This window comes from Oryctolagus cuniculus, chromosome 4, assembly GCF_964237555.1.
Source record: "Oryctolagus cuniculus chromosome 4, mOryCun1.1, whole genome shotgun sequence".
NCBI classification, from domain to species: Eukaryota; Metazoa; Chordata; class Mammalia; order Lagomorpha; family Leporidae; genus Oryctolagus; species Oryctolagus cuniculus.
Genome location: NC_091435.1, coordinates 150858848 through 150880021, shown reverse-complemented (window position 1 = coordinate 150880021; position 21174 = coordinate 150858848). Strand labels below are relative to the sequence as shown.

The 21174-nt window shown below is 45.4% G+C and overlaps 1 protein-coding gene and 1 pseudogene across 3 annotated transcripts in view; one reads left to right on the top strand and one right to left on the bottom strand.

The window, feature by feature from the left end:
• Nucleotides 1–17434, bottom strand: part of CAPN7 (calpain 7) — a 55487-nt gene extending 38053 nt beyond the window's left edge. For 2 of the 3 annotated variants that reach the window (XR_001794591.3, XM_051818480.2), the window contains exons 1-4: nt 17094–17374; nt 8160–8268; nt 1578–1735; nt 520–587 (exon numbers count right to left, since the gene is read on the bottom strand). Coding sequence is in view for 2 of the 3 variants with exons in the window: in XM_051818480.2 (XP_051674440.1) it covers nt 520–587; nt 1578–1735; nt 8160–8268; nt 17094–17195 (437 nt within the window). In the remaining variant the exon portion in view is untranslated. Of the gene's footprint in view, nt 1–519; nt 588–1577; nt 1736–8159; nt 8269–17093 lie in introns of all 3 variants that reach the window. The other variant, XM_002716245.5, reaches the window with a different exon arrangement.
• On the top strand, nt 1900–4874 carry LOC127482593 (ras-related protein Rab-2A pseudogene; annotated as a pseudogene).
• Nucleotides 17435–21174: the final 3740 nt, after the last annotated feature.

The window sequence follows — 21174 nt, the reverse complement described above, 5'->3', positions numbered from 1 at the left end:
AAATTCTCTACCTTCACACAACTTGTATCTGGGAGATGGGGTTAGAGAGTATGAGTCTAATAAACTGGTAAATTTCATATACTTTCAAAGTGGTAAGAACTTGAGAAAGAACATTAGAATAAAATAAGCAAGATCAAAGTACCTGGCTAGAATAGGCATCATTGAAAATTGACATTTGGGCTAAGAGGTATTATACACATATTGTATAATTGGGGTATTTGTAGCAAGCTCATTGCCAATTTCTCTATTTTTGTTAGTGGCTCTGGAAGGCTTTCTGGAAAGGGGAATCTTCCATTTCAGACATTGCAATTATTTGTTCCATACATGGCAAAAACTGAAAACATCTGATTGCTCAGTGCTTCTTAAATTTAAGCAAGGGACTAGAGAGAGGAGGGAACTTCACTCAGGGAAGAAGGCAGATTTCCGGATCTGTTCAAAGGTGGAAGCTTGCTACCATGACCCTGCTACACATTTAGATAGATATGCTGTATAACAAGAACTTGAGTGATCAAAACTCACCTATCTAGGGCCTGTCGAGCCAACTGTTTCAGTTTATTTTGCAGGGTTTTATCAGCAGTTTCATAAGACTTAAAAGAAAGAGACAGACATTTTAAAACGTAATTCCTTTTAATTGGCTTGGTCCATGACATTTCTATGCAAAAATTTTACAATGCACATTATACTTCTTGAAATTATAATAAAAAAGAGATCTTTTATTTTCACCCTTCAAGGTATCACTTAAAATAATGTTAAAAACTTGTCACTGAAATGAACTTACATACTGCTAAAAGTGAACACTGCTAATCAGATCACATGTGTGTAATCTCAGGTGCACACAGAAATCAGGCTGGACGCTGTCCGTGAATACATCACCCTGTGAGAAAGGCAGCCTTGAGGGACAGAGAGCAGGACCAAGTCTCCACCATGGCAGACCACATGCTGTCTGAAGTCCACAGTCCCAACAGGGGCTCCTCAGAGAGCAGTAAAAGCCACTCAGTGTGCCGTATTCTGTACTTCTCATTAATAAAACTCTCCCAAACCAAACTGAATAAAAAAGATTGTTCTAAATCCACAGATCTGTGATCTGAATTTTTCTGCTACTAATTGTTAGGCTATAAAGAGGTTAATTTTCATGGCTGGTGCTGTGGCTTAGTGGGGTAAAGCCATCGCCTGCAGTGCCAGCATCCCATATAAGCACCAGTTCGAGTCCCGGCTGTTCCACTTCCAATCCAGCTCCCTGCTAATGTGCCTGGGAAAGCCGCAGAAGACGGCCCAAGTGCCTGGGCCACTGCCACTCACATGGGAGATGGGGAAGAAGCTCCTGGCTCCTGGCTTTGGCCTGGCCCAGCCCCAGCCATTGAGGCCATTTGGGGAGTAAACCAGTTGATGGAAGATCTCTCTCTCTGTAACTGCCTTTCAAATAAATAAATTTTTTAAAAAATGTTTGATTCTTTATCCTTTTAATGAGGAACTAATTATAATGATAGAATAATTATTTTTCTTCAAGGAGTTAAGTAAAATTCTCTAAGAAATTTCTCAGTATAATTCTATATAATTTCAGTTGCAGCCATACATACAGTTTTCAGACAGAGATCCACAGCTTCTGTATACAATTCTATAGCATCTTCCACATTCCCTTTCTCATCTTCATCAAAAGCTTGTGTAACAAGAAAATGAGCACGCTCTAAGTCCAACTGATGCTTTGATTTCAAAGGATCAGCACTCTTCGACTGAACTAGAATAGAAAAAAAAAAGCATATCAGAAGGAATACTACCTAAATATAGCCAGGGAACAAAACATTTTAATACTTGTAAGACACTCTTTATCAAAACACTATAATCCTTAATTTAAAAAGTTCAGCAAGGTAAAACAAATAAAAGTCTTTAAAATTACTTTTTTTTTTTTTTAAATTTTTTGACAGGCAGAGTGGACAGTGAGAGAGAGACAGAGAGAAAGGTCTTCCTTTGCCGTTGGTTTACCCTCCAATGGCCGCTGTGGCCGGCGCATCGCGCTGATCCGATGGCAGGAGCCAGGTACTTCTCCTGGTCTCCCATGGGGTGCAGGGCCCAAGCACTTGGGCCATCCTCCACTGCACTCCCTGGCCACAGCAGAGAGCTGGCCTGGAAGAGGGGCAACCGGGACAGAATCCGGCGTCCCGACCGGGACTAGAACCCGGTGTGCCAGCACCGCAAGGCGGAGGATTAGCCTAGTGAGCCGCGGCGCCGGCCTAAAATTACTTTTTTAAAAGATTTATTTATTTACTTGAAAGTCAGTTACACACACACACACACACGGCAGTGGCTGCAATGGCCAGGGCTGAGCCAGGCTGCAGCCAGGAGCTTCCTGTGGGTCTCCCACATTGGTGGCAGAGTCCCAACCACCCAAAAGGGTCATCTTTTGTTGCCTCTCCCAAGACATGAGCAGGGATTGGATCAGAAGTGGAGCAGCTGGGACACAAACTGGAGCCCATATGGGATGGGATGGGATGGGATGCTGGTGGTGTAGACAGTTGCTTTACTCGCTCTACACATTCTCTTTTCAATCATCATTGTAGGCAAACAAACAAACACACACAAAAACATACACAAAAACCCCTCAATTGTGTGATTTATCACACAAAGACCAGTGATGAAGAATACTAAAAATGTAGCACAGGAGCAGGCATTTAGCCCAGCAATTAAGATGTCCATATCCCATACTGGAGTACCTGGGCTGGAGTTCTGCCTCCAGGTCCTAAGTCCATTTTTCCACTGATGCAGACCTTGCAAGCCAAGTGATGGCACAAGTAACTGGGTTTCTATCACCCACATGGGAGACCTGGATTAAGTTCCTACGTTCTGGCTTTGGCCTTGGCCTAACCCCACCCACTGCAGGCATTTGGGGGAGTGATTCAGTGGATGGGAGCTCTCTTTCTATGGCTGTCTCTCAAGTAAATAAATACATCAATTAAAAATTTTAAAAATGGGCCGTGTGCCCTGGCACCGAGCGGCCGCGGCCATGGCGTACGCCTATCTCTTCAAGTACATCATCATCGGCGACACAGGTGTTGGTAAATCATGCTTATTGCTACAGTTTATGGACAAGAGGTTTCAGCCAGTGCACGACCTTACTATTGGTGTAGAGTTTGGTGCTCGAATGATAACGATTGATGGGAAACAGATAAAACTACAGATATGGGATACAGCAGGTCAAGAGTCCTTTCGTTCCATCACAAGGTCATATTACAGAGGTGCAGCAGGGGCTTTACTAGCGTATGATATTACAAGGAGAGATACATTCAACCACTTGACAACATGGTTAGAAGATGCCCGCCAGCATTCCAATTCCAACATGGTCATTATGCTTATTGGAAATAAAAGCGATTTAGAATCTAGAAGAGAAGTAAAAAAGGAAGAAGGTGAAGCCTTTGCAAGAGAACATGGACTTATCTTCATGGAAACTTCTGCTAAGACTGCTTCCAATGTAGAAGAGGCATTTATTAATACAGCAAAAGAGATTTATGAAAAAATCCAAGAAGGAGTCTTTGACATTAATAATGAGGCAAATGGCATTAAAATTGGCCCTCAGCATGCTGCTACTAATGCAACACATGCCGGCAATCAGGGAGGACAGCAGGCCGGGGGCGGCTGCTGTTGAGTCTGTTTTTACTGTCTCACTGCCCACTGGGGCCCGCTCACTTATTCTTTCACCCTCTCCTCCTGCTCAGCTGAGACATGAAACTATTTGAAATGGCTTTATGTCACAGAAGACTTTAATCCTCCAAATTCTTGTATAACTTTGAATAAATGGTTCATGTTCACTTAAAAAGACAGATTTTGGAGATTGTATTCATATCTATTTGCATTTGATTTCTAGGTCAATTGATGTGATTATTTTTGTTAAATGTTGTCTTGTGGCCTTAACTACGAACTGAATTGTATTAAACATACAAAGTCATCTTGAGTATTTTAAATCGGTTTATGTAGTTAGGTTCCCCAATACCTGTGGTTACCTAATGTTTAATATTATAGAACTGTCCTCAGAAAGTTTGTCAGTTTTCAAGGCTGTAAGGAAAAACAGAACTCTTTTAATTCTGTATTTATCATTTACTTTCTGTGTATATATAGTTTAATAACTTGCTTGGGTGTAATCTGCCAAGCTTGAATTCTTTAATGCATTTGCATAAATTCTATACTGTTTAGAGCTTAAAGCTACATAAGCATTGTTAGGAATTGCTTGGACACTGAATTTTAAACTTTTTGACATTGTTAACAAGCATGTTCATCTTTTCTTGTCACTAGTCCAAGGAAAATATGCTTAATGTATATTACTAAAGGCTGTGTACGTGTTAACCTGTTTTAATGCCAAAAGTTTGCTATTTGTCCACAGTTTCCTTAAGACCTCTTCAGAAAAGGATTTGTTTGCCTTAATGAGTACTGTTGGGTTAAAACACAGTATAATGAGTGAAAAGGGCAGAAGCAAGAAATCCCTACCTATGCGCAACTCTTAAGAAGAATGAGTATCCACATTTAGATGGCACATTATGAGAACTTTAATCTTTCCTTAACACAATAATGTTTTCTTTTTCTTTTATTCACATGATTTCTAAGTTTATTTTTCAGGCAGGACAGTTTTTCAACCTTGATGTACAGTGACTGTGTAAAATTTTTCTTTCAGTGGCAACCTATAATCTTTAAAATATGGTAAGCATCTTGTCTGTTTTGAAAGGGATATGACAATAAATCTACCCGATGGAAAATCCTGTTAAAAAGTAGAAAAGGTTTAGTAATTTACTCAGTGTGGTGGTTTTATCTTTTTTTCCTTTTTTCCCCTTGGTCTATAATGAAATTGTTACAGCAGTGCAAAATAAAATCCTATGTATAAAAAAAAAAAATTTAAAAATGCTTTCCCCTGAATTTTTCTCTTTACCAATACTCTTATTTATTTAAAAAATAAAACATTGGAGTCCTCCTCTCACATACCCATCTACTCCAAAACCAAAAATGACAAAACCCAAAATCTTGGAAAATGCTACAACATAAGAAACTCTACCCTAAGGTAATTAAATTTCTTTCAACAACAGACTGTAATTATGTTATATTCGGCTCTGATGACAAAAGCTCCTGCTTTTCTTATTCACCTGGGTCCAGAATAAGCTGTATTTTTACTGCTCTTTGAAATAAGTATTTCCATCTTAATACAAAGATATCTTCCTACAAAACATATCCAGAATATATCAAGGGTGCTTGGGCCCCTGCACCCACGTGTGAGACCTGGAAGAAGCTCTTGGCTCCTGGCTTCAGATCAGCCCAGCTCCAGCTGTTGTGGTCATTTGGGGAGTGAACCAGCGGATGGAAGACCTCTCTCTCAGTGTCTTCCCCTCTCTTTCTGTAGCTCTACCTCTCAAATAAATCTAAAAAAAAAAACCAAAAAAACAAAAAAACAAAAAAAAAACCCTGGTGCTGTGAATAAGATTTTTATTTGATAAAGGACACTTCTGCTAAAAATGATAAATAAGAAAATTTAACTCTAAATTCAGCTTTATTTAAGAAACAAGCTGGGTCAAAACCTGGCTGACACAATGTATGTATAGTTATGCTTTCAAATTCCGTTTTGAACTTTGTTTCATTGCCAAAGCCTTATCTTCCAGAGATTAGGGCTGTCTCATTCTGTGCCAGGTATCACATTTATAATATCAGTGTTGAGAATTTACTTCCCAGAAATCAAACGTGATTTTTAAGGTTTAGTTGCACTTCACTCAAAGTATGAAGAGTATTTACAGAATTCTTTAGAAAAAATAAAAGGGTATTCTTATTTTTCCCCAGTTGTTCTAAGGACCCCTAGGGTATAAAAAAATCACTGAGGTAAATCTAATTGAAACGGGGTGCCTGAGTGTGAGTACATCCGAAGGGGAAAACGGAAATGTCCCTCTGGCGGCCAGGGTTTCTCTCCCCTCCAGAGAGTTGGATTCCACAGTCTGGCACGCTGCAGACCGGGAGATTAAGGGCAATCACTCATCTATCACCCAGCACACACTGCACGGCCAAATACGCACCAATAAATGGTTGTTGAAATAAAGGGACAGGGGGGCCGGCGCCGCGGCTCACTAGGCTAATCCTCCGCCTAGTGGCGCCGGCACACCTGGTTCTAGTCCCGGTCGGGGCGCCGGATTCTGTCCCGGTTGCCCCTCTTCCAGGCCAGCTCTCTGCTGTGGCCAGGGAGTGCAGTGGAGGATGGCCCAGGTGCTTGGGCCCTGCACCCCATGGGAGACCAGGAAAAGCACCTGGCTCCTGGCTCCTGCCATCGGATCAGCGCGGTGCGCCGGCCGCAGCGCGCCGGCCGCGGTGGCCATTGGAGGGTGAACCAACGGCAAAGGAAGACCTTTCTCTCTGCCTCTCTCTCACACTGTCCACTCTGCCTGTCAAAAAAAAAAAAAAAAAAAAGAAATAAAGGGACAGGGGAATGGAAAGAGGGGGATCATGGAAGCAAGCATGTTACCACCTTCTATACTTCAGAGATAATTTTATTTGAACACACTGTTCAGGAAATAAGATACCTAATTATTGGTCAGTTAATGTAAGAATTTTGTTTACATGGCTGGGAAAACAAAATACCTTTGAATTACCTGGTATTCCGAACACATAAATCAGAGAAACTTTGTATCAAGTGAGGGCCCATTCCTCAGGTAGTCTATTTTTTAATGCAAACAATTCCTGGGTGCCCCCCTGAAGTAAACTGTGTTGTGTTTAAGGGGACAGGAATCCTAAGTAACTGCTCACATGTAAAGAGCAGTAGAGAGCAGAGTCCAATGGGGTGGAGATTCTTCTGCTTGTGCCTTTATTACACAGCAACAGAAAGAGAGCCTCTTAAGGGGTGAGTGCACTTCTTTTTAAATATTTATTTATGCATGTATCTGAAATGCAGATAGAGAAAAGGAGAGAGCAAAAGGGAACAGTAAAAGGAGGAGAGGGAGAGAGCTAACTCTTATTCATTGGTTCTCTCCCCAAATACCTCCAAACAGTTGGGGCTGGGCCAGATCAAAGCCGGAAGTCAGGAACTCAATCTGGGTCTCCCACGTGGGTGTAAGGGGCTCAGGGTACCTATCAGTAGGACACTGGAATTGGAAGTGGAGCTTGGACTCAAGTCCAGGCGTTCCACGGTATGCAGGCATCCCAAGCAGTGTCTCAACTGCTGTGCCACACACTTGTCTCAGAGGAATGCACTTCTAAAACAAGATGTCAATACGTGATAATTTCCTTTCCTTATGAATAGCAGATTTTGAGATAAAAACTTACCTCTACCAAAATGGGACTATCAAGCCTACATACATTTCTATCTCAGCACTTGCCATGCTGTTTACAAAAATAAGGATGTTGTTCCAGGTCTCTGCTTACATGCTGCTTTTCCAAAATAGAGTCTGGAAGTTTAGCAAAGGTTTGGATGTAGAGGACACAGGCAGAGAGGACACTGTGAACACCCTGCTCAAGTCTTTAAACCCTGAAGAACAGTCACCAATTTAACACCAGAAGAAGCCATGCAACACATGTTGCACACACACACTCTGTCCTCGCCCTGCCCCTGATAAACTGTTTCAATGGAGATGATTCGTCATCTATGCACCTCCAGGAAACCAGGAAACTGGACTTGATTATCTCCAAGGTTCATCTTCAGAGACCTGTTGCCTATTTCTTTTTTCTTTTCTTAAAGATTTATTTATTTGAAGGTCAGAGTTACAACAGAGAGAGAAGCAGAGGTGGAGAGAGAGAGAGAGATGGGTCTTCCATCCCCTGGTTCACTCCCCAATTGGTTGCAATGGCCGGAGCTGCGCTGCAAGGAAGCCAGAAGCCTCTTCCAGGTCTCCCAGGTGGGTGCAGGGAACTAAGGACATGGGCCATCTTCCACTGCTTTCCCAGGCCATAGCAGAGAGCTGGATTGGAAGTGGAGCACCCGGGTCTTAAACCAGTGCCCATATGGGATGCCAGCACTGCAGGTGGTGGCTTTACCCACCAAGCCACAGTGCAGGCCCCCTGTTGCTTACTTCTACATTAAGGTTTTAAAGGGGTGATTACCAAAAGAGGAATGAGCAGCAAGAATGAAGACAAGACCCAGAGATAACAGTGGGGAGAAAGAAACACATGGGAGAGATACAATGGGAGAGAACAAACATTACTTTACTCACCTGCTGAGTGGAGAGCTTGGACTCTTTCCAGATACTCATTTATTTTTTCTTGAATATGTTCCAGGCTTGATCCTGCCATCTCAGCATAAATTAAGGCCTGAGCAGCTTCCTAAAAACAAAGGAAGCCAATAGACGCATTATAATTTGAATTTTCTTTGTCTCTTTCTAATCACGATTGGTTTCCGTGAATGACAAAACAAGAATGTCCTTAAGGTATTAGTATTTTTTGATACTGCTATATTATCCTCCAATATCTTTTCTTCAGATTTCTTTTTTTTTTTTTTTTAAGATTTATTTATGATTTGAAAGGCAGAGAGAAGGAGAATCTTGCAACTGCTGGTTCTCTCCACAAATGGCTGCAGTGGCCATTGAGTGGTGAACCAACGGAAAAGGAAGACCTTCCTCTCTGTCTCTATGTCCACTCTGCCTGTCCAAAAATAAATAAATAAATAAAATTTATGAACTCAAGTATGTGAGACTTGTTATAACCACTTTTTTTTTTTTTTTGATAGGCGGAGGGAACAGTAAGAGAGAAAAAGAGAGAAAGGTTCTCTTTTACTGTTGGTTCACCCTCCAATGGCCGCTGTGGCTGGCGCACCACGCTGCTCCGAAGCCAGGAGCCAGGTGCCTCCCCTGGTCTCCCATGGGGTGCAGGTGCCCAAGCACTTGGGCCATCCTCCACTGCACTCCCGGGCCACAGCAGAGAGCTGGCCTGGAAGAGGGGCAACTGGGACAGAATCCGGCGCCCCAACCGGGACTAGAACCTGGGGTGCCGGCGCCACAGGCAGAGGATTAGCCTATTGAGCTGTGGCGCCAGCCCTATAACCGCCTTTTTTTTTTTTTTTTTTTTTTTTTTTTTTTGACAGGCAGAGTGGACAGTGAGAGAGAGAGACAGAGAGAAAGGTCTTCCTTTGCCGTTGGTTCACCCTCCAATGGCCGCCGCGGACGGCGCGCTGCGGCCGGCGCACCGCGCTGATCCGATGGCAGGAGCCAGGAGCCAGGTGCTTTTCCTGGTCTCCCATGGGGTGCAGGGCCCAAGCACCTGGGCCATCCTCCACTGCACTCCCGGGCCACAGCAGAGGGCTGGCCTGGAAGAGGGGCAACCGGGACAGAATCCGGCGCCCCGACCGGGACTAGAACCCGGTGTGCCGGCGCCGCTAGGCGGAGGATTAGCCTAGTGAGCCGCGGCGCCGGCCAACCGCTTTTAAAAAAAGATTTATTTGAAAAGCAGAGTTAGAGAGAGGGAGAGGCATAGAGAGACAGAGATCTTTTATTCACTGGTTCACTCCTCAAATGACCATAACGGACAGGGCTAGGCCAAGATGAAGTCAGGAACCTGGCACTCCATGTGGTCTCCCATGTGGGTGGCAAGGACCCAGACATTTGGGCCATCTTCTGCTACCTTCCCAGGCACAGTGGCAGGGAGCTGGTTCGGAAGTGTAGCAGCTAGGACTTGAACTGGTGCTCTTACAGGATGCCAGCATTGTAGTGGTGGCTTAATCCACTGTGCTACAACATGGCCCCATAAATCTTTTTTTTTTTTTTTTTTTTTTTTTTTTTTTTGACAGGCAGAGTGGACAGTGAGAGAGAGAGACAGAGAGAAAGGTCTTCCTTTGCCGTGGGTTCACCCTCCAATGGACGCTGCGGCCGGCGCACCTCGCTGATCTGATGGCAGGAGCCAGGTGCTTCTCCTGGTCTCCCATGAGGTGCAGGGCCCAAGCACCTGGGCCATCCTCCACTGCACTCCCGGGCCACAGCAGAGAGCTGGCCTGGAAGAGGGGTAACCGGGACAGAATCCGGCACCCCGACCGGGACTAGAACCTGGTGTGCCGGCGCCACTAGGTGGAGGATTAGCCTAGTGAGCCACGGCGCCGGCCACAAATATCTCTTTACAACAGCTGTGAGTTACATGCTTTCTGTTTTCATTATACAGATTAGACAGAAAACTATATATCTAGAAGAGGTAAAATGATTTTTAAAAGCACTAAAACTGTAAGATATCAAGAAAAGATGTGAAGAAGAAGTTTAGATAGAAAATACACCTCACAAAAGGAAGAAAATGTTTACCTCCACAGAAAATACTTGGGGTGACATTTTAAAGCAGGTTTCAGTTGGGTTTAATAAACATATTTTATTAAGAAAACTTTGGGGTCAGGGTTGTGGCATAGCAGGTAAAGCTACTGCCTGCAACACTGGCATCCCATATCAACACTGGTTCCAGTCCCAGCTGCCCCGTTTTCAATCCAACTCAGTGCTAATAGCCTGGGAAAGCAGAAGAAGATGGCCAAAGTGCTTGGGCCCCTGGCACCCATGTGAGAGACCTAGAAAAAGCTCTTGCCTTTAGCACTGCCCATCCCTGACCATTGTGGCCATCAGGGGAGTAAACCAGAGAATGGAATCTCCCCTTTTCTCTCTATAACTCTTTCACATAAATAAAAAGAAAGAAAACCTTGACTCTTCTTCCAGCTGTGCTGTCACTCCCCCAGTCAGTTATGCTACGGTTGGAGAGCTCGCTCTTGCCACCGCCATTCAGAGCAGGTTACCAATGCTGCCACCCAGCAAGAGCTGACAGGGCTCTCCAAGTGACAGCAGCCTCCTACAGTCACTGCCGCATCTGCTAAGCTTTGTGGGGTCTCATGCCTGACTGCCCATTTCTGCCACATACACCTACTGGGCATCAACTCTGGAATGCAGTTATGTAAGCAGTTGTTTCACCGAACTTCACAAAATCAGTAAGAAAAGTGCCAGGTTGATTCTAGTGGAATTCAGTCAAAAGGCAGTAGGGTAGAAAAAACACGAATTCTCAGATTCCACAACTCAGATATTTTAGGGGAGACAAGAAAACTTTACACATAAACATTGTTATCTTACGCATCATCATTATGAAAATACTTATACACATCAACAAACCTAATGCCTTATGTAATATAATAAACTATTCAATAATCTTAGATATAAATAATGATTTTTAAATAGTATTCTTGCTTAAAAAATAAAGATGGCATGTGTATTTTGCCCAGCGGTTAAGGTACCAGTTGGGATGCCCAGATCCCATATCAGAGTGCCTGAGCTTGAATCCTGGCTCCATTTCCAGCTTCCTGTGTATGACACCCTGGGAGGCAGGTGTTTTCTGTCACCTACATGGAAGACTCAAACTGAGAAGTTGGCTTCCACTTCAGCCCGGCCCAACACTGGCACAAAGGGGGTGAATCAGCAGATGGCAGCTTGCTGTCTTGCTGCCTTTCAAATAAAAAATAAGCAAACAGGAAAAAAGCCCATTTTAAAATTAAAAAAAAATTTTTTTTGACAGGTAGAGTGGACAGTGAGAGAGACAGAGAGAAAGGTCTTCCTTTTCCGTTGGTTCATCCCCCAGTGCCCGCTGTCGCTGGCGCACCATGCTGATCCGAAGCCAGGAGCTTCCTCCTGGTCTCCCATGGGGTGCAGGGCCCAAGGACTTGGGCCATCCTCCACTGCACTCCCTGGCCACAGCAGAGAGCTGGACTGGAAGTGGAGCAACTGGGACAGAATCCGGTGCCCCGACCGGGACTAGAACCCGGTGTGCTGGCGCTGCAATGCAGAGGATTAGGCTATTGAGCCGCGGTGCCGGCCAAGCTGGTATCAATTTTATTTTACTCATATTAAAACCACCTAGCGGCGCCGGCACAACGGGTTCTAGTCCCGGTCGGTTGGGGTGCCGAATTCTGTCCCAGTTGCCCCTCTTCCAGGCCAGCTCTCTGCTGTGGCCAGGGAGTGCAGTGGAGGATGGCCCAAGTGCTTGGGCCCTGCACCCCATGGGAGACCAGGATAAGTACCTGGCTCCTGCCATCGGATCAGCACAGTGCGCTGGCCGCAGCGCACTGGCCGCGGCGTCCATTGGAGGGTGAACCAATGGCAAAAAGGAAGACCTTTCTCTCTGTCTCTCTCTCTCACTGTCCACTCTGCCTGTCAAAAAAAAAAAAAAAAAAAAAAAAAGACCCAATTATTGATCAATGGTGGGACAGGGTCTGTAAAAAAAAAAAATGACTAATTCAGAAACTGCTTACAGAACAGTACTACAACAGAAAACACTGAAAATCAACTGATAAAGTTTATGTAAATAATTTCTAGAAGCACAACCACTTCTTTTTTAAGATTTATTTATTTATTTAATTGAAAGGCAAATTTACAGAGAGGCAGAGGCAGAGAGAGATAGAGGTCTTCTATCCACTGGTTCACTCCCCAGATGGCTGCAACGGCCAGAGCTGTGCCGATCTGAAGCCAGGGGCTTTGTCCAGGTCTCCCATGAGAGTACAGGGGCCCAAGGCCTTGGGCCATCTTCCACTGCTATCCCAGGCCACAGCAGAGAGCTGGATGGGAAGTAGAGCAGCTGTACTTGAACTGGTGCTCATATGGGATGCTAGCAATGCAGGTGGCGGCTTTACCCGCTACACCACAGCGCCAGCCCCACAAACACTTCTTTTACTTTCTCAAAGAGGAAAAATTTGTCCTATGTGACATATATGTAATCCTATAGGAAAATGAGGCATTGCATAGTTCCTTCTGCTTTGGAAAAAGCTATTATTACATTGTACTATTCTTAATGATACTTTTTTTCATGTTTATGTGGTATTGATACAAAGAGTAGAGATCCAATCTAGTTCACAGATACAATTCTAAGAACATAATGATATTCCTTTTTTAAATAATTTTTTATAAAACCATTTTATGATATTCCTCTTTTCTCTCCAACCTTTCCTCTCCCTTTCTCGTCTTCATTTTTGTTTGAGATATTTCACATATTCTTAATTACTATTATAGCCAAGGGCTTAATACTGCACTAAATAAAGAGATCAAAGTAAAATAGATTCGACTATCAATGGTAATACAGGCAAGCACTATAAACAACAATCAAATGAAAAGATGACCATTTCACCCATATACAGTAAATTTTAAAATAATCATAGCTCATTAAAAACTATACTAGTATATCATTTTTGACCACTAGTATGACAGATACAAAAAACAAAGTCTGACTAAAATAATATTTACAGTAAAATTGATAGTCATTTCTTTTTTTTTTTTTTTTTAAGCACTTCTGTCCCTACCAGTTGCATCTGTGTTTTCCTGTTTGTAATAAATTGTAATTGAGGGGCTGACACCTTGGTGCACCAGGTTAATCCTCCCCCTGTGGCGCCAGCATCCCATATGGGCACCGGGTTCTAGTCCTGGTTGCTCCTTTTCCAGTCCAGCTCACTGCTGTGGCCCAGGAGGGCAGTGGAGGATGGTCCAAGTGCTTGGGCCCCTGCACCGCATGGGAGACCAGGAGGAAGCACCTGGCTCCTGGCTTCGGACCGGCATAGCTCCGGCCGTAGCAGCCATGTGGGGGGTGAACCAACGGAAGGAAGACCTTTCTGTCTCTCACTGTCAAAAAAAAATTGTAATTGAAAATTAGGTTGAATTAACTAATTTCTTTTTTTTTTTTTTTTTTAAGATTTATTTGAAAGAGTTACAGAGAGAGGTAGAGACAGAGACGGAGGTCTTCCATTCGCTGGTTCACTCCCCAAATGGCCGCAACAGCCGGAGTTGTGCTGATCCGAAGCCAGGAGCCAGGAGCTTCCTCTAGGTCTCCCATTCGGGTGCAGGGGCCCAAGGGCTTGGGCCATCTTCTACTGCTTTCCTAGGCCATAACAGAGAGCTGGATCACAAGAGGAGCAGCTGGGTCTCAACCCGGCACCCATATGGGATGCTGGTGCAGCAGGCCAGGGCATTAACCCACTGCGCCCTAGCGCTGTCCCAGAATTAACTAAATTCCAAGTTAAGTTCTGTCTGTACTATACATGTCTATAATTCTGTGAGTGTTCAAGAATATCTTTAATAACTACCAGTGAAGGCAGAGATTTTGTGTTTTTCCTCCAATTAATCCAACATCTAAGACAACACTTGCCCAAAATAACTCTTTGTTACATCTGAGAGACTGTTGTGATGAGAAAATTAAAAGTGGGATATAGCTTTAACTCTATCTGAATTAGAGTAGGATTTAACAATCTTTTTGTGGTATATGACATGAGAAGTAGGTAACACTGACTGAAAACCTAGAGATTCCTTAACTATTATAGGCAAGATAATGGTAGGTCAGACATTACTAATGATAATTTCTTTCCTAAATTTTTAAACTTTTATTTATATAAAGTGAACAAATTTCATGTATTTCAGATATACAGTTTTAAAAGCATAATGATACTTCTTCCCTTTCTCCTTTTATTTTTCTTCTAATTTTTATAATGATATACTTTCAAAAATCACAAGCTTTAACTCTCCACTGAATAAAGAATTCAACAAATAGTAAGCAGAAAAATCACTGTTCCTCCAGAGTATAGACAAGGGCTATAAACAATAAGCAAATCTCAAAATGTCAATTTTGTTCATATACATTTTTTTGGTACTCTGTGTATTAGTTAACATAAATCAGAGAAAACATGATATTTGTCTTTTTGGGTTTGGCTTATTTCACTAAGCATTATGGTCTCCAGTTATATCCATTTTGTTGTGAGTTAGAGAGGAGACAGAGAAAGATCTTCCATCTGCTGGTTCACTCCCAAGTGCTTGGGACCATCTTCTGCTGCTTTCCCAAGTACATTAGCAGTCAGCTGGATATGAAGTGGAGCAGCTGGGACTCCAACTGGTGCCCATATGGAATGCTGCTGCCTCAAGTGGCCACTTTACCTTACCCACTGCACCAAAGTGCCAGCCCCCTCACTGTGGCTTTTATTTGCATTTCCTGATAACTAGTGATCCTGAGTATCTTTTCATGTGTCTGTTGACCATTTGTACGTCATCCTTTCAAAAATGCCTGTTCATATCCTTAGCCCATTTCTTAGATGGATTGTTTTGTTGTTATTTTCTTGAGCTTCTTAATATATACTAGATATTAATCCTTAATCTGATGTATGGTTTGAAATTATTTTCTCCCATTCTTTTAGTTACCACTTTACTTTGTTGAGTGTTTACTTTGTTGTGCAGAAGCTTGATGTAATCCCATTTGTCAATTTTTGCCTTTACTGCTTGTGTTTCTGCTTTTTTTAATTTGAAAGTATGGGTTTTACACACACACACACAGAGAGAGAGAGAGAGAGGTCTTCCATCTGCTGGTTCACTCCCCAGATGGCTGTAACAGCCAGAGCTGTGCTGATCCGAAGCCAGGAACCAGGGGCTTCTTCTGGGTCTTCCCATGCGGGTCAGGGGCCCAAGGAGTTGGGCCGTCTTCCACTGCTTTCCCAGAGAGTTGGATCGGAAGCACAGCAGCCGGGACTTGAACCACCGCCCATACGGGATGCCTGTCGCTCCCCCTCTTTGTGGAGGAGCGACACAGGACCCTGCGTTGTTCTTTCGTCTGCTCGGCCCTTCCCGGGTTTGCTGCTGGTTCTTCCCGGGTTGGCTGCCGTCCCTTCCACCTCCGTGGAAGGGCGGTTCCCCCTGGCCACTTTCCCCACTTCCGCGGGGGAGCGGCACACCGCCGGCCGGCTCTCTCGGGGGCTGCTCAGATGTTCCTTCAGATAGATGTTCCTGGTGCATGTTGTCCCTCTCCTCCTTTATAGTCCTCTTCCACCAATCCCAACTCTGCTACCCACACGCCGAGTACGCTGCTCTCCTCCAATCAGGAGCGGGATCAGCTCCTGCAGGTTACTGGTTGAACTGGAGGCAGCTGTGTAAAAGTTGTTTTTACTCCTCTCCCAGCGCCATATTGTAGGAGAGCAGATGCATAGAATAAGTCTTAATTCCAGTAACTTAGTCTAGTCCGAGTTGCTCCCCACAGATGCCCACGTTGCAGGAGGTGGCCTTACCCACTATGCCACAGCGCCGGCCCCTCTGCAGTCTTACACAAGAAGTCCGTGCCTATGCTAATGTCTTGCAGTGTTTCTCCTGTTTTCCTTTAGGAATCTGACAGTTTTAGGTTTTAGATTTAGAGCCCTGATCCATTGTGAGTTGATTTTTGTACAGGGTTTCAGGTATGGGTCTTGTTCCACATTTCCTTAGAGATCTAATTTTCCAAATTGTTCTTTCTCCAAGGAGGGATTTTAGCTCATTTATCAAAGAGTGGTAGGTTGTAGATGTATCCCACTATTCTAACCTGTTGATATTTGTCAGCACCATTTCATAAAACTAAAACACACAGAATTTTCTTTTAAAGAAACATCACCTGATGAAACTTTTAACAAAGCCCACAAGGAACAATTCTGAAACACACCATCTCTAAATATAAATTATAAAATATTGGTAGTAAGATAGTAATCTGAAGTAAATCACACTTTACTGATGGTACATATAGCTATTGTTTTAAAAAAAAATACCTTCAATATCATCAAAGTCTGACATTTTTCCTAAAAGACAAGGCATCCTCCGGGTGCAGCTGGCTGTGCCTGCGGCCGGAGCTGGGGGGCGTGGGCACGATTTCCCATGCGGCGGGCACTCAGGCCCTCTGATTTAGCAAATCCGCACCCAGTAATTCACTCAGAAGAGACTCTGAACGAATGTGCCAAAAATCATTCGCTATAAAAATAATTTCATAAATATGCTGAAAAAGCAGAATGAGCTTCAACGCCCAGCAGTTTGTAAATACACTACAGTACATGCACGTAAGGAAAATACGATGCGCAGCTGCTGTTCATAATTACAGGAGTAAATTTATCTGGGACAAATGCGAATGAAAGAACAGTTGAAAAATTAGTACTCAACAGTACGACCCAAGTTTTACATTAAAAAAAAAAAGTTTTACACACACCCAACGACAAGCAACCGCAAAGATGTACACCCAGTACTGTGGTCTCATCCTTTTAAAACTGAGTTTATTACTTCAGGGGCACGAATCCAAGCCGGGTGACAGCGAGAGTAGCCCCAGGCCCCGCCTCCGGCCTCGGGCCGCACAGGCTCGGCCGCAGCCCCGGCCCCCGGCCCTACCTTGTAGTAAAACACCGCCTCCGAGTAGCGGCCCTCGTGGTCGCTCCGCACCGCCCGCCGGGCGAACTGCACCGCGTCCCGCTCCAGCGCCGCCGCGTCCATGGCGCCGAGGCCGCGCCGGCCCGGGCGGGGCCCTGACGCGCGGAGGTGCCCGGCCCGCCGCGGCGCCCCCGGCAACCACGGCCGGGGCTCGGGGCCGCGTCCGCCCGCGGGCCGCGGAGTGCGGGCTTTCCCGACGGCGACCCGCCGCGCCGCCCACTGCCTCGGCGCAGTCTGGCTCCCGGCCCGGTTCGCCGTCAGCCGAAAATCCCCACTCCTTGGTCGCGGCGCCCCTCGCCCCGCCCACCGGCCGCAGTGCGCAGGCGCACCCCGGAAGGCGGGCGAAGTGGGGGGGGGTGGCGGAGGCCCGTCAGACTAGAGCCTGTTTAAAGGGCGCTGGGCTGGGCGGGGCTGAAACTCGGCTCTACGAGGGGAGGCGTGGCCTGCGGTGCACGTGACCGCTGTGGCGCTCCGGATTGGGCTGGCAGTGACAGGTGTCGGGTTTCAGCTGTAGACTTCACGCAGGGCCAGTGGAGGAGGCTGTGGTCCGCAGTTGGCACAAGAGGAGCATGCGCCTTACGGAGCCTTCCCTGCGCTGTGAGGAGCACCTCCCAGCACTCCCTGCACTGATCAGAAACAAAGCGAGGGCCTAACGTGAGGCTGTGACGTTAGTCTGAGATGCTCCTGGATAGCATTTGTTTGCCACATGCTTATTTTTACTCTTCACACCACCCAACCCCTGTGCCATGTATTGTTGGTTGGTTAACAATGTAGCCTATTTTCATTTGTAGCATCCTTAGGTTAACGTCGTGAGGTTATTGGATAATTGGGTGGTTATCTGGTTAATGTCTTCCTCCCTGAGAAATCAGAATTCAGCAGTAACAGTGGTTTCCTTTGTATTAAACGCCAGAATAGTCTGTAAGGTTAGGGAGCAGCTTGGAGGTTGGGAAGGGATGCCAAGGAGTGCTACAGGAAGCCATGGGTGGAGCCCGTTCTTTCAGAGGGGGAAATAACTGACCAGAGCAGTCGGATTATTGAATGCACTGCACGGAAGCAAGCATAATCCAAAGTATATACATGCAATGGAAGTCTCTCCAGAGTTAGGCTGAGTTTTCCCATAGTCCAACAGGTTTCCCCCGCCAGGTGATTTGCATTTCTGGGTGGAGCTGGGGGGAGGTCTGCACTACCCTTAGCTAGGGACTTTGCCAGTCCATCAGGTGCCTCAGAATGACCCTCCACATGCCCTCCTGATGGATAGACAGTGTAGAATCTTGGGCATTGGGGTGAAGGTCTCAGCTTCTGTGCTGCTTCGAGCTGGACAGGGGTGTCGCTTTGGCCCACCGCAGGGCCCAAGTGTTCTGGGGTGTGGCTGCAGGGATCCCGCAGCAGGTGGTGGAGCCTCAGGGAAGAGAGGGTGGTCCACTCTGGAGATGTCTGCCCTTGCTGCCCAGGGCACTGGAGGTGGCCTCTTATGGAGGAATTTGATGTTGACGTGTTGATGGTCTTGCATTACCATTTGGAAATGGATTTGCTGTGTTCTAGGGGAGATAAACTATACTGAATGATTCAAAAGGGGAGTCCCAGGAGTTAGGACAAAGAGGAGAGATATTAGAAGAATCACTAGGGGTAGGAGAGGGGATAGGAACCAATCTCTCCGGGAGTTCAGGACCCACGCCCAGGATCTCTAGTTTCCCTGTAATCTCTGCCAACCTAATCTCAAACAGTATTCAACTTCCACAAAACTACGGAATTCTTTTTTTAAAAAAAGATTTATTTATTTGAAAGGCAGAGTTGAGAGAGAGAGAGGAAGGAGGTAGAGAGAGAGGGAATCTTTTATCTACTGGTTTACTCCCCAAATGGCCACAACAGCTGGAGCTGGGCTGATCTGAAGCCAAGGGCTGTCGCTCCCCCTCTTCATGGAGGAACAACACTAAACCCTGCCTAGGCTTCCTATCCGAGTCACGGCACCATTATGTCGCTTCCCGTCTTCGTGGAGGAGCGACACAGGACCCTGCACTGTTCTTTTGTCTGCTCGGCCCTTCCCGGGTTTGCTGCTGGTTCTTCCCGGGTTGGCTACCGTCCCTTCCACCTCCGTGGAAGGGCGGTTCCCCCTGCCACTTTCCCCACTTCCGCAGGGGAGCGGCACACCGCCGGCCGGCTCTCTCGGGGGCTGCACAGGTGTTCCTTCAGATAGATGTTCCTGGTGCATGTTGTCTCTCTCCTCCTTTATAGTCCTCTTCCACCAATCCCAACTCTGCTACCCACACGCCGAGTATGCTGCTCTCCTCCAATCAGGAGCAGGTCCTGCTGCTTATTGCTTGAACTGGAGGTAGCTGTGTAGAAGCTGTTACTCCCTTCTCAGCGCCATATTGTGGGAGAGCAGATGCATAGAATAAGTCTTAATTCCAGTAACTTAGTCTAGTCCGAGTTGCTCCCAGTTGCTCCCCACAAAGGGCCAAGAGCTTCTTACAGATCTCCCATATGGATGGCAGGAGTCCAAGCCCTTGGGTTGTCTCCGGCTGCTTTCTTAGGCACATTAGCAGGGAGCTGGATTGAAAATGAAGCAGTTGGGACTTGAACCTGCATCCATATGGTGGTACTGGTACTGCAGGTGGTGGCTTTACCCACTATGCCACAACACCAGCCCCTCTACAACATACTTATATTCCCTCAGTTATTTGTTCCTTTTCCTTTCTAGTCTGGAATAATCCAATCATTATACTTTAGGGCAAAATTTCATATACAATGTCTTTGCCCACAAAAAATTCTTGTGCCTTCCTGACCTCCCCACCTAGAATGCATTCTTATGCTTATAACCTCTCTTTCATTTCTCTCTTCTCCTACCTGCTGGTACCTTCACCCGAATTATTTGTCCTATAACATTTCCTGGCCAGCAGATGCAAGTACAAATATACTTCCAGAGTTATTGGAGAGGTATACAGGACATTTTGTTTTATTGAGGGTGCAGGCTTCCCCTTGCACAGCTGTAAAGGTGTTCAGTTTTGGAGAAGTGCACATTCCTCGGTAGGGAAAGATTGATATTGAACAAGGACAGGGTCTCTGGCCGGAAGTGGCAACACGCAGTGAACTGTGTGCACTGGGCTGGGTGCCCTGCTGTTATCCTCACACACATCGCCAGCCTTGGGTGACAGTGTCCAGATTTCTGAATGTCGAAGACCTTCCTTGTGACCCTGCTCTGGGTGCTGTGTATAGCTCCTACCATTCATTGTGAGAATAATGAGTGTTGGACCTCTCTTTTGAATGGAGATCTTCTCTAGAGGGTTTGGTTCTACCAGAGTCCTTTGTGACAGTTAATATCAGGCAACCATGCATAAGGACCTTCCCTTTATAACCTTTCTGCCTTATCTAATTTTGTTTAGGGTAACCACGGTAACTCTGTCTTGATTTTTATTTCCTCCGTGTGGTCAAGATCCCTCTCTGGAAACACGGCTGGTCAATCTTGCTGTAGCTAGGTTCTGTCTGTCCCTCATTGCTTGGCTACATTTGCCCCAATTGTTCATCCTTGTGCCGGGCCAGGAGGGAAGGGCTCAGTGTCAACAGCTCAGTGTCGCAGCCACATATGAGCAATAAAGAGGATTCAGAGGAGTGGTTCCTAGGCTGGCGACCTGGAGCTCATTGTTAAACTCAACTTTATCTGTTCTGCAGGCACAAGACATCATCTCAGAGTGCCAGGCCAGCCTGGTCTTGCTGGGAGTTGTACTTCTGGAGAATGCTGTAGGCACAAATCTCAAAGAGGAAAATATATAATAAAGCCAACAAGAACATCACAAATCAAGGTGGAATCTTAAAGACAATAAACAGAGTTACCATCTCCCCATAAAAGGTTTTGAAGTTAGATGAATTAACCTCTGACAAAACTATACTTTGCCAAAGCACTGTAAACCACAGAAATCACAGGAAAAAGTTTTCCTGAACCTAGAAGATGAAACACTCAAATACAGCCACAAATTTCATGAAGTCGTTGAGCATCCTGTAACCAGTTCTTATTTGAGCTCCGTGAACAGTTTTATGGATTTTCCAG